At 46.3% G+C, this 16,084-nt stretch overlaps 1 protein-coding gene across 7 annotated transcripts in view; it reads left to right on the top strand.

Annotated features, from left to right (window-relative positions):
* Positions 1-6,650, top strand: part of Kansl3 (KAT8 regulatory NSL complex subunit 3) — a 36,949-nt gene extending 30,299 nt beyond the window's left edge. For all 7 annotated transcript variants that reach the window (XM_028775360.1, XM_028775366.1, XM_028775361.1 and 4 more), the window contains one exon: positions 4,745-6,650. In XM_028775360.1, the coding sequence (XP_028631193.1) occupies positions 4,745-4,765 (21 nt within the window). In that variant the 3' untranslated portion in view covers positions 4,766-6,650. The remainder of the gene's footprint in view (positions 1-4,744) is intronic.
* The last annotated feature ends 9,434 nt before the right edge of the window (positions 6,651-16,084 follow it).

Here is a 16,084-nt window from a genome sequence, read left to right as displayed (position 1 = left end):
TGTGTGTGTGTGTGTGTGTGTGTGTGTGTGTGTGTGTGTGTGTGTGTTTTGCTTACACTTGTGTGATGGGGCCAGAGATTAGCATTGGGGTTATCATTCACTTCTCCACTGTAGTTTTTGAGACAAGGTCTCTCAGTGAACTTGGAACTTGTCATTTGTGGTAAGATTGGGCAGACCTCAAGCCCCCTGGAGTACAGGTGTTCACCATGAGTGTTTTGTGAACAGGAATCTGAAGTCAGATCCTCGTGCTTACTCAGCGCTTAGCCTACCACGCCATCTTTCCAGTTCCCTTTTTGATTTATTTTGTAAGACAGGGTCTTGCTGAATTGCTCAGGGTTGCCTCAAGGCTGTGATCATTCTGTGTCAGCCTCCCAAGTCGCTAGGATTACATGGAGACAGCTAAAAAGCTTTTCTTTTGAGATAGGGTCTCATTGTATAGCTCTGGCTGGCCTGGAATTTGGTAATGTAAACAAGGCTGGCCTCAAACTGACTGAGATCACCCACATCTGCTAGAATATGCCCAGCCATTTTTGCCTTTTTTTTTTTTTTTGACAAGTTTCTCTATAGAAGGGCAGCATAGACTGCTCTAATTTTTGACTCTCTTCATTTCTGTCTTTGAAGCAGGGTTTCACTGTGTAGGCAGACTCTCAAGCCTCAGCCTTGCAATTCCTGGGACCACAGGCATGCATGCCATGCTTACAAGCATGTACCACCATGCCCCGCTCTAGTTTATTTACTTTTCACCCATTGAAGTAAAGGGGTGAATCTGTTTATCCTTAAAAATCATTTGACGTTCTCTGCTTTAATACTCCATGTTACTGCACACACACAAGTCTGTTGTGTGACTTGGCCCTTTCTCTTTCTGCACTAGCCTTTTGTTGTCTGACAGTGCAGATGCTATGCCCTCTTAGAATCATCTGCATGAGATGATTCAACATAAACAGTTCTTTTGTAATGAAAATGATTCATTAAATGGCCTTCCTAATACTCAGCTGTCTGAATTCCAAATTTGGGGGGAGGGGGTTGTTGTTGCTTTTTCCCAGTAAGTCCTGTTGGTTTCTTTTTATTTGTTTGGGTTTCTTTCTTTTCTTTTCTTTTCTTTTTTTTTTCTTTTTTCTTTTTCTTTTCTTTCTTTTTTTTTTTTTTTTTAGTATAGAATAGAGTTTATTCAGGGCATGGGGAGGGGAGTTAAGAGGGTAGTAGTGGCAGAGAGGACGGGTTTATTTCTTTGAGACAGGTCTTGTTGCATAACCCAGGGTGACCTTATACTTTTGATCCTCTTGGCTTGTCCTTTCAAATGCCAGAACTGTGTGCACCAACCATCTCATTTATTTCCTGTCAGTTTTGTCCTGTTTCATCCGAGATAGGGTTGCCCTGTATTGTTCAGACTGGCCTTAGATGTGCAGTCTCTCCCAGGTGCCAGTGTAATTCCAGAGTCACGGATGTGTGCTGCCATGCCGCCTTCTTGTTCTTTTCTGCACCCCTCATTACTTTTATTATATGTACAAAGGAAACAAGACCCTGTCACAGGAGAACAGAAGAACCTGCTGGTTACGGGATACAAATCCTTTCCATTAGCTTCTGTTACACTTAGGATTTTAGGCTCCACTTACTAGTATCAGGCTGGAATGTTTTTTTGTTTTTGTTTTTGCTTTGACCTCGTGTGTGCGTGTGTGTATATGTATGTGTGTGTGTGTGTGTGTGTGTGTGTGTGTGTGTGTGTGTGAGAGAGAGAGAGAGAGAGAGAGAGAGAGAGAGAGAGAGAGAATGTGTGTTGTTGTTGCTTACCAGTTTTATAAAAGATCATTTCAGTCTTTGTAGATTACAGTAGGAAGAGTTTTGAGTTTTGTTGTTGTACACTGCTGCAGACAGTACAGAAGTTCCTTCTATTCCTTCATGCTTTGATGGACCTGACCATCAGGGCCTGTTCTGAGGCTGTCTCTCCTTTGCTGGTGCCACATTGATGTGCAGCCAGAATGCAGATTGCTGCCTTCCCTCTGTAGGAGACATCTACTCCAGCTTGCTGTGCGAGTTGAGGTTGTTGGGGACCCTCATTTTCCATGCTGAATTGAAGCAAAGGATGAAAGCTGGGTTTTACTCATTGGTTTTAACCCATATTAGTTTTCATGTGAATAAAACAGGTGCATTATTGCTAGGCGGGGTCCATTATGGTCCTTCTCCAACAGGAAAGGGTCAGTTAGGACAGTAAGAGTTATTAAGTCCGAGTTTCCAGTTTTACCTCTGTTTACATTGTCAAACAGTGTGATTTTAAAAAAAGAACTCTGTGCTTCAGGTTAGGTTGGTTTTCTGCTAGTAGCCATGTGATCCTGTGCAAAGCACTTGAATTCTTGAGGTTTAGACCTTATCATCTAGTTTGGTAGAGAAATTGACTTAAGTTGATAGGATTTCTATTGCTGTGATAAAACACCAGCTCACAATGCATCATGAAGCAGAGCCTGGGGGTACTACTTGCTAGCTTGCTCTCATTCCCTGCTCAGCTAGGACCACCGACACAGGGATAGCATTGTACACAGTGAGCTTGGCTCTCCCACAGTCAAGAGGATGCACCACAGGCCAGTCTAGGAGCAGGGAAGGCATTTTCTCAATTGTGGTTCTCTAAAAATTAGTTTTATGCACCGGGCAGTGGTGGCACATGCCTTTAATCCAAGCACTTGAGAGGCAGAGGCAGGCGGATTTCTGAGTTTGCGGCCAGCCTGGTCTACAGAGTGAGTTCCGGGCTACACAGAGAAACCCCGGGGCGGGGGGGGGGGGGGGGGGATTAGTTTTATGCTGTGTCAAGTTTACATAAAACTAGTCAGCTAGGCCTGTGACCTTAAAAACATAAATGTTTAAATGATTAAAAAAAAAAAATTACCCACATTTGATATTTGTGAAATATAGTTGGAAATGTGAACACTCAGAAGATACTTGTTGATATTAAGACACTGTGTGCTTTCTTGTTGAGACATGCCCTCAAATATGTATTTCAGACTGGTCCCTATTTTAGCATTCTTCTGCAGCTTCCTAAGTACTGTGGTTACAGATACTTGTCCTTGTGCCTAACATTTGTTAAACATTTGTTAAACTCCTTATCTGTGACAATAATGTTTTACCTAATTTTGCTTTTGTTGTTTGAGAAAGGTCTTACTATATATAGCCCTGGCTGGCCTGGAACTCACTGTGTAGAGCAGGCTGGCCTCAAACTCAGAGACCTACCTCTGCCTTTTTTAAAAAAACAAAACAAAACAAAAAAACATGAATTCACCGTGCTGTCTTCACATCACATCCCATTACAGATGGTTGTGGTTGCTGGGAATTGAACTCAGGACCTCCGGAAGAGCAGTCAGTGCTCTTACCTGCTGAGCCATCTCTCCAGCCTCCTTACCTCTGCCTTCTAAGTGTTGGGATTAAAGAAAGGAACTGCTATGTTCAGCTTATTTAATGAAAAACAGTTCTTTTGGGGTGGGCATCGTCAGGTGCTTGCCTAGCATGCATGAAACCCTAAATATACCAAATGAATCAGGCAAGATGGTGAATGCCTGTAATAGCAGCATCCAGGAGATGGAGTCAGGAGACCTACCCTATGTCATCCTTAGCTGACCTGGACCAATGGGAACCTGTCTTAAAGTAGTTGTTGTCATTTCTTTTTCTTCTTCCTCCTCCTCTTCTTTCTCCTCCCCCTCTTCCTTCTCCTCTTCTTCTTTCTTATCTTCTTCCTCCTCCTCCTCCTCTTCTTCTTCCTCCTCTTCCTCCTCCTCCTCATTTTATGGTTACTTAGATAGTACTGATCTATGAAGTGGATCTTAAAGAAAGTGTAAGTGCCAACTAATTTTTGTTAGATCCATGATATGTTTCCTTGATGAGCTTGAGCTACTGTTTGTCCTGACAGCTAAGGGCTGCAAATGGAAGAAGGCTATGTTGTACCTTATATTCTCAGTCTTTGTGTCCTTCTGACCACACTGTGGCAGTGGCGGCCTGGGAGGCCCTTGTCTAGATATTGCCCATGGCAGTGGACCACACTGCAGTGACCTCCTATGTGCACTCTTCCTGTGTGCCCCTGTCCTGGGGCTCTGTAAGCAAGTAAGAAGTGGGTCCTCGAGTTTCTCAAACCCTTCATCCTTCCCTCCTGTGCTCTTCGTCTATTTCACTGTGTTCTTAGAGTTTCTGAACCTGTGACGTGTAGAAACATGGCAGCCTAGGAGCAGATGCCATCCTTCCACCTGTGCCCTCTTCCAGGCTGCAGGGCTCAACATCCAAATTTTCCATGATCTAAAAATGATACTATTGTAACAGGTGTGGAAATTTCCCTTTCAGTTTGTCTAGTGATGCACCTGTTTCCTATTTTCTGTGTTCCTTTCCTGTCCTTGGTGTGATAAATACAACCAAGAGCTGATGTTTGTGGTTGAGCGTGAATTGTATACTGTTGATGCTTTATGCAGGTTATCTCACTTAATCCTTGCAGTATTCCTGAGAGGCAGGTGCTGTCATTTGTGTCCCAGATGAGGAGAAGGAAGCTCACAGAGCCAGTGAGCTAGTAGCCCTTACCCTAAGGTGTGGCCCAGTGAGCCGGACTGTAGAACCATGTTAAGTATATGACACCAGAGCAGAATGTCTTATTTTATGCGTCTTATTTTCCATTGATCATTACATTAGATCGCATCCTCAGGAGTGGGGAGATTGGGTTAGAGGAGGGGGGTCTTGGCTGGCCAAACTGTAACCCTTTTTTCCCCTTCTTCTGCCACAGCGCCTGCCTCCAGCACCCTGAATATGCCAGCAAAATGTCCTTACCAGGTTGGTGACAGCTGCCTGAAGGTGAACCGTGTGGTCCTGCTGAGACGGCTGAGTGTCTGAAGACATCCTTAAGACAGCCATTTTCATCTCTCTACTAGCTGTCTTTGGTGTTGGGTCTCTGGTTCTTGAGAAAACATTAGGCAAGGTGATATAGGGCCAGCAAGTTGGTTCCTAGGATCCTCAGAAGGTCTGGCCATGTGTGGATTGTTGGCATTTCTACCCCAACACTGATGTAATTTGACCCCAGTGTCAGTATAGAATGGCTCACTGCAGTCTCATGATGAGGACAGGAAGAAGTGGGCTGTCGACTGCCAGCCTTTAGCTGCTCTAAGATGTGGGGAACAGTGGTTGTCATGTGCTATCTGGCCCCTTCCTCTTCCTCACAGTGTTTTGTGCGGTTGCCTGTACTAGAAAGCCTGTAGGTCCAAAAAGACTTACGGTGAGGGGTGGAGCATCAGAGGAAGTAGTAGGCAAGACATACCCAAGGACCCTGTGTTGCTGACAGCTTGGGCTTGGGGCTCTGCGTTCGTGACACTTGAGGGCCTAAGAATAGCTAGAGAAATGGAATTTACCAAGTCAGAGGGAAAGCCTGAATCCCTGAGAGTCCTGCCTGGTGATGAAGCAATTGACCAGCTACCATCCTATCTCTGCTGTTCTAGGAAGCCTGGGCCAGTAGGACAGGGAAGGCTGTGCTTCAGAGTTTGTTTCCTTTCCTTAGAACTTTGTCTTTCTGCTTAGAAGTAGGAAGGTTGTTGACTACTGTGTGAGGCTCTGGGACCAGCCTGAGCCTTGCAGACCATGGTCCTGGTGATGTGGACATTGAAGATTGAACAGAGCCTCTCATTTCCTATGACACTGTGCAGATGGAGCTTGGAGTTCAGCTCTGAACATGTGTTCCAGGGCAGGCTCCTTTCCCTTTCACACTTAGAAAGTTTCTGTCAAGATGAGAAATAAAGCAACTCAAGTGTGATTTTGTTCACGGGCTGTATACAGCTACACCAAAGCCCTCTCACTGTAATCTGAGTGGACACAGTGTTGAGGAGCCTCAGGCAGGTCAGAGATGTGTGATAGGAGTGGAGAGGTCTCCAGACTCTACACCTCACCTTGGCTGTGGAGCTGTATTCTGAAATTCAGAAGGCATTCAGAGAATTTAAGAAGGTATGAATTCTGGATGAGGTGCCTAGTGCTGGGGCCTTGATAGCATCATAGGTCAGAGCATATAACCACCAAAAGAGAGGATAAGACTCGGGGGCTCTGAAACGTTTAGGGATCATTTAAGTTGGCAGAGGACCCTCAACAACCCTTTGTGACTTAGGAGAACAGCTTGAACACCACTGGAGGGGCTGCTCCTGAGCCATGCTGCCCTGTGTTCTGGAACCAAAGAAAACTTGTATCCTGTTTGGTGGTTAATCTGTGTGCATCCCATGGGTGACTTCTGAGGCATGGCTTACATACCTTGAAGAACTGCAAAACTGAGGAGGGGGAGCTGCAGCACACTGATTGTCACCTTTGTGGGACTGACCAACAAGGAAGTGGCCGGAGTCTGTAGACCACAGTCCGCAGGTCCCATCTCAAACCACACCAATTGGAATGTGGAGAGACACTTCACCCCACCCACCTCGTGGCAGACTTGAGGATGTAGCCTCAGAGGGTAGTACTCTTATGAGTATGTGGAAGGGTCAGGAAGGCGTTACGTTCTCTCTCGGGCAACAGAGGGCTTGTAAATGCCCTGAGGAAGGCGTATGTCACTGAGGAGCTGTATCCTATAATAATTGGGGTTGGATGAATTCATAGAAGTGAGCCAGAGCGATGGTTCTGATCTTATGTTAGCAAAAAAGAATAAAACACAAAACACTGAACTTTGCGTTGCTTCAGCTTGTTTTCATTTGGTTTCGCATGCTTTGGGAATTGCCTGTGCCATGGATACAGACTTTAGATGGAGGGATGGTGCCTGAGGTCACCTTGCTGCCATCCTGGGCTGTGAGGCCTGGGCACTGTAATTCTTAAGAAAGATGAAAAACAGAACAGGTTTCATGTACTCTAAGCAGGCCTAAGATTCACTGTGCAGCTGAACTGGCTTTAACTCCTAGTTCTGCTTCTGCCTCCTGAGCGATGGGACTACAGGCTTTTACTTCCATACCCAGCTTTCACTCCCTTTATAGGTGAGGAAAAGGTTCTGGCTGATGTCCAGGGTTCTGAGGTGGAAGACCAGAAATGGAGACTATGTGGCCCTTTTCAGTTTTCCCATCAGGTAAGAGTGTTGATGTTGCTTGAGTAGAGCTCTCACTGGGTCCATTGCAGGGATCTCTCCATGTTTGCCCTAACATATGTTTGCAAATTTGCCCCTTTGACTCTGTGATAAGGACTTAGAGGTAGATACGTGAATTCTAACCTTCTACTTGCATCTCTGTAGCAAGAGGGACCTCCCCCACCACTTTGATCCTTAGGTTCTTCTGATCTTCCATCTCGGAACCCAGATCAGATAGCCCACAGCTCTTCCTATAAAGGGAGAGACAACTGAGTGTGACAGTAAATACCTGTAACCCCAACATTCAGGAGGCAGAAGCAATGGTCAGCTTAGCTACACAGAGAATGAGGCCTGCCTTGGCATTGGATCTCTCTGGTGGAGACTGTAGGCTCTAGTAGACACTTGGCATGTTAAACTGTCTTCAGTAGAGCCAGCTCTTTTCCTTCACTGTTACTCCCTAGGGTCCCTGAATCCACTGCTGAGTCAGATGGAAGATGGAACAAGTCTTTGTTCCCTTTCATCTTTTCTAAGCATGTGTTTTAGGACTGGTAGTTGGAATAGGCAGGAACTTGTTGACTCCCATAAGTGGGTACTCCTCACCTCCCGGCTCCTTGTTTTGAGAAGGTTCTTGCTCAGCCCATGCTGGCATGGAACTCACTCACGTTGCTTCCTGCCTTGTATATGCTCTTAACTGCTGAGCTGTCTCTCTAGCCCCTCAGAATTAGATTCCCCCCCCCTATTGTCATAAGACTGTCCAGAACAGACTCCTTAATGGATCCCCATCTCTCAGTTCAAAATCCGAAGACACAGCTCCATTGACCTGAGCCCATTTAGGGGCTGGTTCTTACCCCGCCCAGTCACCTAAGCCACTTTTACTGCCTTTGTAAAAGAAGAAACAAGGAATGTGAACTACTGAGCTGTGTGTGCTTTAAGAGTGGTGGTGTAGGGCTTGTGTACCCTCATTAGCTTTCCCCCAGGGCTTGCATTTCACCTAACTAGTACACCAAAATGGGAAAACTGAGGGCTGGAGAGATGACAGGGTAAAAGTGCTAGTTCACTAGCCAGGTGACCCAAGTTTGCTTCCCCAGAGCCCACATAAAAAGCTGGACTGGTTACATAGACACCTCAGCACTCCTACAGGAAGATAGAAGGTGGAAACAGAGTGCCTGTAAGCTTGTAGGCTAGCTAGCTAGCCTAAGTTTACAGCATAACCGCAGAGACAAGAGACCCTACCTCAACAAGATTGGAGGCATGAACTGACTCCCTTAACTGTCCTCTGACCTCCGCTGTGCCATGACTTATAGTGCACATACAGGTTTTTTATTTTGATGAGTGAATGTTGGTTCATTATGTGTGTGGCTCTCTGACACCATGTTCTTGCAATCACAGTCAAGACCTAACCATTCTCTCCATACAGAGATCTTGTCCTAGCCCTTGATAATCACCGTCCATCGTACCCCATAGCAAGCACTAATCCCTTCTGCTCTCTAAATAGAATAATATATAAATAGAACTGTACAGTACATGACCTTTGAGATTGTCTTTTCCCCCCTCAGTGTGATTCTTTTGATGTCTGTCCAAGTCTTGTGACGGTTTAATGTAGCTCATTTCTTTCATTGCTGAGGAGTGTCCATAGTGCAGGTGTACCACCCACAGCATAAGCTTCAGCCTGCTGACGGACCCTCTGTTTTAGTTTGCGACCAGAGCATGCATTTTATGATTGATCATTGAAATCTTCAAGATTAACTGGATGCTGCAGCAGCCGTCCTCTTGGAGTCATCTGCTGTGCCTTCATGGAGTTCATGTCCAAATGAGATGCCTAATCTCTCCCAGTGTCCTGCTTCTTAGCTTTGACACACCATTTACACTTCTTGAGACACTCTGGGAACACACTGTCAGCATGTTATTCCCATGCTTTCTATAACAGGACATTGTGTAACAGGACATGGTCTTGCTTCTGCCTTTGGGGCCAGGCCAGAGAACGTGATGCCTTTAGCTGCAGTAGGTGATTGTATGCAAGTTTTTAGGTGGACGTTTGCTTTCACTTCTCAGGGATAAATGTCCAGGAGTATGCCTACTGGGTCCTATGGTAACGTTTTAGTTTTATAAGAAACTGTCTTAGCTGATGTCTAGGGTAGCAGTGGCATTTTACACGCCCAGCAGCAGCATGTGAAGCACCTGCCATATAGTATCCTCACAACCACGCAATGTCTCTTGTCAGTCTTAACAGCATGCGGACAATGGCTCATTCAGTCTTACGTATTTATTGAGAGTTGCTTCTGGTCTGGGATGTGGTCTGATGCTGTTAGGTTCTCTAGTGGTCAGTAAGATTCTGTTCACAGTCATATTCTTGAGTACCCGGTGGTAGTCAGGAGTGTTGTTCTGTCAGGGTAGTGTTGAACTCACTAACTACAGTCTCTTCCGCTCTGTACATTTACTCACAGCCTTTACATTTCTGGGATTTGGTACAAACACACTTGGGAGCCCCCCCCCCCACCTCCCGTTGACCTATTTATCATTATGTAAGGTTTCTGTGTGTTGCTGTTGCCTTTTGTCCCAAAGTCTATCTTAGTTTCTCTTTTTCTGGCTTGTGTCTCTCTCAGCCCCCATGCCCTTTTCTTGAGACAGAGCCCAGGTACACACCGAGGTGCACTCACCCCTCTCTGTTTAAATTTACCGATATGATTATATGAGACATGGACCGACTGCATTCAGCATGTGATTTTCCCACTGACGATCTTTCAATTGCTGGCTGCAGACTATTCCCATTACATATAATTACAGATATGTCAGGGCTCTCGTCTGACCTTTAGTTCCTGTTTTCTGTTGTGTTGTTTGTTTTCTTTTCTCCTGCCGTTGTGTGTTGCTTGAACTTTTTTTTTTTTAATGAATGCAGTTTTGATTGGCCTGTAGTGTCTTTAATTGTATCTCCTTAGACTGCCTTTTTGATGTGTGCTCTGAGGTGTTACATCATATGACCTGACTTGCTTTATGGTGCTGAAAGCCCAGCCAAGGCTTCCTACCACAGCCCTGTACCATACCACACTCTACTCAGACTCCATACTGGGCCTCTCCTCCCACTTCCAGTACAGATAACTGAACTTTCAGAGCCTCGCCAGGCAGGACTTGGAGTTTTTATTCAGAGATAATTTGGAGCAAAAAAGTGTTGTGGTTATTCATTTTTCACCCACTCTCTTGCTCTTTCCTGATGATGCTCTGGGACACCGTTATTGTTTCTCTTCTGTTCAGAGAGCTTCATTTAGCTGTGCTTCTAAAAGTCAACCAGCAACAAATTCTTCAACATCCTTTGTCTGAGTGAAAATTCTGGAAATATGTTGTTCCTAGAAGAAGTGCCTGAAGCAGAATACAAGTAGCCAAAGTGATAATTTGTATCTAGCTGGCGTACATACAAGCCCAAACTCTCTAGTTACTTTTGGAAGGCTGGTGCAAATTTTGATTTTTGAGATAGGTCTCTCTGTGTTGTCCCCTGGCTTTGTATGCCATCATGCCTACTATGAATTCATTTTGATTTTGACAGTTTCTCATCTTCTTGTGTCATGTTGATGTTGGTTGGCGTCTATTAGCTGTCCTCTTGTTCATGCTGAGAATTTTGGTTTTGAATGAAACTTCTGAAACCCTAGGTCTGGTTTATACATTGTATCTCCTCAGTCTTTGACTCTGCCTGGAAGGTGAAAAGAGATTTCGGACTGCCCAGGGCGTTGGAGGTCTAGTACTGATGCCTGGCTTTCCTGGACTCTCAGATGAGGTGGAGACTCCTCTTTACTCCTGGTGCAGGAGGAATTTTTGGCTCCCCACTAAGACTGCAGATGCCAGCCTGCCGGGAATAGGAGAGTTGTCTTGGTTGTTCTCACACTGTCCCACTAACACAATGAGGAGTTGTGTGGCCTTGTTTCCTCTGGACTTGGGCAGATCCCCTTCATCCTCCGCCTTCACTGACATCACTGCACCTGGAACAAGTGTGCAGTGCTGTAGCCAGTTCTCAGGTGTATGTCCAGGCTGACCACAGTGGGGGTGACAACTGGAGCCTTGATTTTTGTCTGTAGTTTTCATTGGAAGTTTTGGGTTTCATCTTGTCCTTAACAACTAGACATTAAGGAGACAGTCATCTCAAGAAAAGGCAGCACGTGGACAACAAAATTCTCTGAAATGACCAAAACTAGATGAATGATGAATACATCTAAGGAGTTAAATATTATATAAAAGATACGGATAGTAGCATGTACCTATACTGCTAGCATTCAGGCAGCAGCATCCCAAATTCAAAGCCATAGTAAGACCCTGACACAAAATTTACAAAACGGCTGAGGGTGTAGGCTAATGTTAAAGAGCCTGTATGGCATGCCCAAAGCTTTAAATTCAATCTCTAAGGCCCCTCCCCTCAAAAGAAGTTACAACCAAGCAAACAGCTTTAAAACTAATAAATTTTAACCAGTAATACTGTACTGCTTTTAACAGGCAGAACATTGCCACATCTCTGGTAAGTAGAGTTTTACCAGAAGCCACCAGCACTACTGATGGCTCTTTGTATCTTCACCCACAACGTATAGTTGCTGAACAGTTGATGTCGTTAGCGCTGTACTCAGAAGTGTCTCTTCTAAGGGTCATGATAGGACTCCCCGAAACACATGCACATGCACACATAATGAAAATAAACAGTGCCAGGCGGTGGTGGCCCACGCCTTTAATCCCAGCACTTGGGAGGGAGAGGCAGGAAGATCTCTGAGTTCGAGGCCAGCTGGTCTACAGAGTGAGTTCCAGGACAGCCCGGGCTACACAGAGAAACCCTGTCTCGAAAAACCAAAAAAAAAAAAAAAAGAAGCAGTAAAGGCTGCAGATGTATCTCAATGGATAGTGTTTGCCTAGCGTACACAAAGCCACGGGTTTGATCTCCAGCACCAAATACAACTAGTCACGGGGCTGTACATCGGCACCCTGGAGCTGGAGGCAGAAGGATCAGAAGTTCAAGCTCATCCTTGGCTACATAGTGAGTTTAATAAGACATGACATTTTTGTTTTGTTTTGCTACGTAGTGTTCTATTCATAATTTCAACCCCACAGGTACAGACAGCAGTCTACCAAGAACAGGGTCGTCTTCAAGACCCGAAAGCTCTTAGTGAGATTACTAAGCATCTCCATCCTACTCAACACTAAGTTCTTAAAAGTGGCATCACTGACCCAGTAAGCTGATTTCATTTTCATTTTTTGAGATAAGGTCTTGCTATTGTAGCCCAGGCTGGCCTTAAACAGAGATGTGGTCGAGCGGAAAGTAAGGAAATAGTTACCCTTGGAACAGAGCTCCATGCAACATTCTCAGATCTCTTAACAGTATTTCCTCAAAGATTGTGGACAAGGTTTTAAGTCCTTAGGGGAAATCTGCTCTGTAATATTGAGGAATAATGTTTGAGAAAAAGAGTTGCTCTTCTGGGTCATCGTTCTTCTAAGCCTTTTTAGGTCACATGAAAGAGTCTTCTGGGAACTGCCAGAGCAGCAAGTTTCACACTGGTGTTTCTGATGCATGCCAGTGGACACTTGTACTATAATACTTTGGGTGAATACAGAACCCCTGTTGTATGAGGCTGTGGAGGCGGTTGGTCTAATCAGGAGTTGGAGGTGAACGCAAAGCATGGGTTGCCCCTAAGAACCAAGAGTTGGGGCGGGGTGGGGCGGGGCAGCACAGGGATGCAGATGTAGGATAGGGAAACACTAGATGCTTTGAGGGCACCTGAATTGGAAGCCAGGGTTCCTGGAGGAAGAGCTTCAGGATGAGAATGGGGGGAAGCATGCAAGTAGAGGAGAGAATGGTTTTCAGGCAGATAGAACCGCATGTGTTTCCAGAACTGAGAGGGAGCTATGGCTGCCAGAAGCCTGGTGGGGGGGACACCGCAGAGCCCTACCCAGGCAGGAACTGCAGAGTGTGGATACTATGGGAAGTGGGGAATCAGAAGTCTGAGGAAGGAAGAAGTTTCCAAGCAGACACTGTTGTGGGCCACATTTAAGTGCAGTGAACGGATCAGAGCTGGATATGGCATGCTTATTTTAGCCTATCCCCAATGGTTACATCCAAGGTCATCAGCCCCAAATCAAACGCACTACGACTGGGAAGCTCCACCTCTCCATCCCACCCACCGCTCCCACCTAGTTACTGCAGAAAGAACCGGTCCCCTTCTGTTTGCCTCCTTTGCTTCTCCCTTCTCGCCCCCCCCCCCAATTACATTTATTTGTTTGCTTGGGTGGGGTACATGCATGCTGTGACACACGTGGAGGTCAGAAGACAACACCCAGTAGTTGTTTCTGTCCTAAAATGTGAATCCAGGGGATCAAACTCAATTTGTCAGGCTTGGAAGCAAGTCCGTAAATCTGCTGAGCCATCTTCTCAGACCTCTTTTGAACAACTTTCCCCTAGAGGTTCCCTCCCTGATTACTACCCAGGCATCCAACTGTAGCTCATGGGCAAGCCTTATCCAAGCCAGGCTTTCTTGATTGGACTCCCAGTGCAAGCAAGCACTGCTTCCCTGATCTTCATTCCTGTGGGAGGGAAACCACCAGAACCACGCTGAGATGTGGCAGTGAGGTCAGGGAACTTGCATCAGACAGCCCATCATCAAGCACCAGACAATGGTACTGATGTGGCAGGTGAACCTCCACTCCCCTTCCTAGGGCTTTGGCAGACATTACTAATCAATTGCATCACTTTTGCAGTGAGTCAATCCAGAGCTGTAGACAACCACAAAAGTTGGCTTGCCATTCTTGACCCAGACACCATCCAGAAGTCAGAGTCACTGACTCAGAAGGCAAGGTAAAAGGGTAGCGGTCAGAACACATACATGCATGGGTTTCAAAATGGTAAAGGACAGGATAAGGCTTGGCCAAGCTAGCAAGGGAAGCGGTGACTCACATTCATCAGAACTTAAGTTTACAGAGGGCTTTCTCTAAATACCCTGACTCTTGAGGTTAAATGACTCACTTCCATACTACAGATGAGACAGAGAAGTCCCAGCGAAAGGGGGTGCACCTGGTGTCACACAGTATCCTGATCCACGTGGCACATACTTTGAGGCTTAGCACAGGCAGCTCAAGACCCAGAGTCAGCTTCTCTTCTAACAAGTCACCCAGAGCTGAAACCCATGAGAAGGTGCCCAGCAGAGCCCACCCGTGACCTGCTGCTAGTGATCTAACCTCTGACTGGACACAAGCTCGGAGAACATTTGCTGACAGGGACATCCTGGAACACACAAGTATTACTGCTTCAACGAAGTCCAAGCTACCAGCAAATGTCAAAGAATACTGATTGACAGCAGGTGTCCATGGCCACCTCTGGGTAAGGAGCTGTGACTCTACCTCACACACAGTGGCACTCCCAAGTGGTATAGAGCTGAAGGGATAGCTCATTGGGGCATGTCTTTGGAGGTTATATCCGGTTTGTGTGCTCCTCCCTCTCCCAAGTTGTCTATCCTAAGACAATGAACTTCCAGTGCCCTGAGGTTCTGCCACCCAGTGGCCATGGGCTAAATAAAGCCTCTGATAATGTGGGTAACAACAAAATCTCCCCTCCCCCAAGTTACTGCTGAAGTTATTTGGTGATGGTGATCAGACAAGCAAGTAATACAGGATGCACATGCCTCCACCATGATCTGGGGTATGGCTCTCTCACAGTTTGAGCCACTCGGGAGTTATCTTGCTTATACCGGCCTTCATTTCTATTGCTTGCAAGGAAAAGACCCAAGAATGTCACTGGCACACTGGCTGTGGGGAAGTATAGGACAGAATCTATTCAGCTTTGAGCTCCTTGGCCTTTCCTTTCCACCCCAGGGCCCAAGCAGAAAGTCAAGAACCCTAGAGGTAGGAAAGAGGCTCAGGAAGTGTAAGGGTGGGAGGTAGCTCCACTTTCAAGACACCCACTGGGAGCCCCTTTTCCTTGCTCTCCTTGTAATGCTAGAGCCTTTCCTCCTTGGGGGAGCCTTACAGCCAGGGGCAGGTGGCTTCCAGGAGTAGAGGCCCTGTGGTAGGATGCAGGGGTGGGGGTAGATGGGGGGGTTCTGCAACCATCTGCTTATTAGTGGTCTCTAGATTGAATTCTGCATCACAAAGGGGACAGAGAATGTACAGGTAGCCAGCCAGCCATCATCCTCACACACAGATGGGTATGTAGGAATGGCCCAGTGAGTGAGGCCCAAGTCTTAGGAGCTTGCGCTCACGTTTGTCCAGCTCACTGGCCCTGCCAGATCAGCGATTGCTCCGCACTCCTGCCCCGAAGCCCTTTGAAGAGTTGAGCAGCAACATTCTTGGAGTCTTTAGCTAAGGAAATCGGGTCTTGATCTGTAACCATGAAGAACGGCAGCTGCCACCTAGTGTCGGAGCAGTGTCAAGACTTGAGTGGTGAGAACTAGGGCAGTTGGCTAGGACTGGCTCCCTAATGGTTGGACACAAGAGGAGCTGAAGGACTGTGGGACATAGATGGGTTTCCCCAGTCCTGATTCAGAAGGTCGTCCTATGTGGCCAGAAATGCTGGCTATTGAAGAGAAACTCAACGTTTTAAATATTGTTAACTTTTCTTTTTAACACCAAATGATGTAGCTCACTGGTAGAGTACATGCCCAGCATATCCAAAGCTCTGGGTTCCATCCAGCAGACTAGAAAACAAACACACACATCTAAACATGGCAGGCAGCCTCTGCTCTTTCTTGATTTGAAATCTCTTTAAATCCATGCATGTTTTCCATTGGCCTCTGGCCTTCTCTAATGTCCACTCTGCCAGTCTAAGGCTCCGGCCAGCCCAGCAGCTTCATGTGGAAACTTTTGCTTCTTGCCTCCCATGCTGTGTTTTTGCTGAGGCCTTGTCTCCTTCTTTCCTGTGCCTACACCTTCCCCTGGCCACTGTGCCCACCCAGCGTCCCCGCTGCCCTCATTTGTAGTGTTTCAAACTCCCCCGTGCCTGAGCTCTTCCGACTGCTTCTTGCTTTAGCTTATCCAGCAACCAATAACTGCCGATTTCAGCCAAGCCTCTTATGCGCACTCACCCCTTCA

This window comes from Grammomys surdaster, unplaced genomic scaffold (assembly GCF_004785775.1).
Source record: "Grammomys surdaster isolate TR1022 unplaced genomic scaffold, NIH_TR_1.0 255, whole genome shotgun sequence".
NCBI lineage: Eukaryota > Metazoa > Chordata > Mammalia > Rodentia > Muridae > Grammomys > Grammomys surdaster.
The sequence above is the reverse complement of the archived record's forward strand: the minus strand, read 5'-3'. Positions and strand labels throughout refer to the sequence as shown.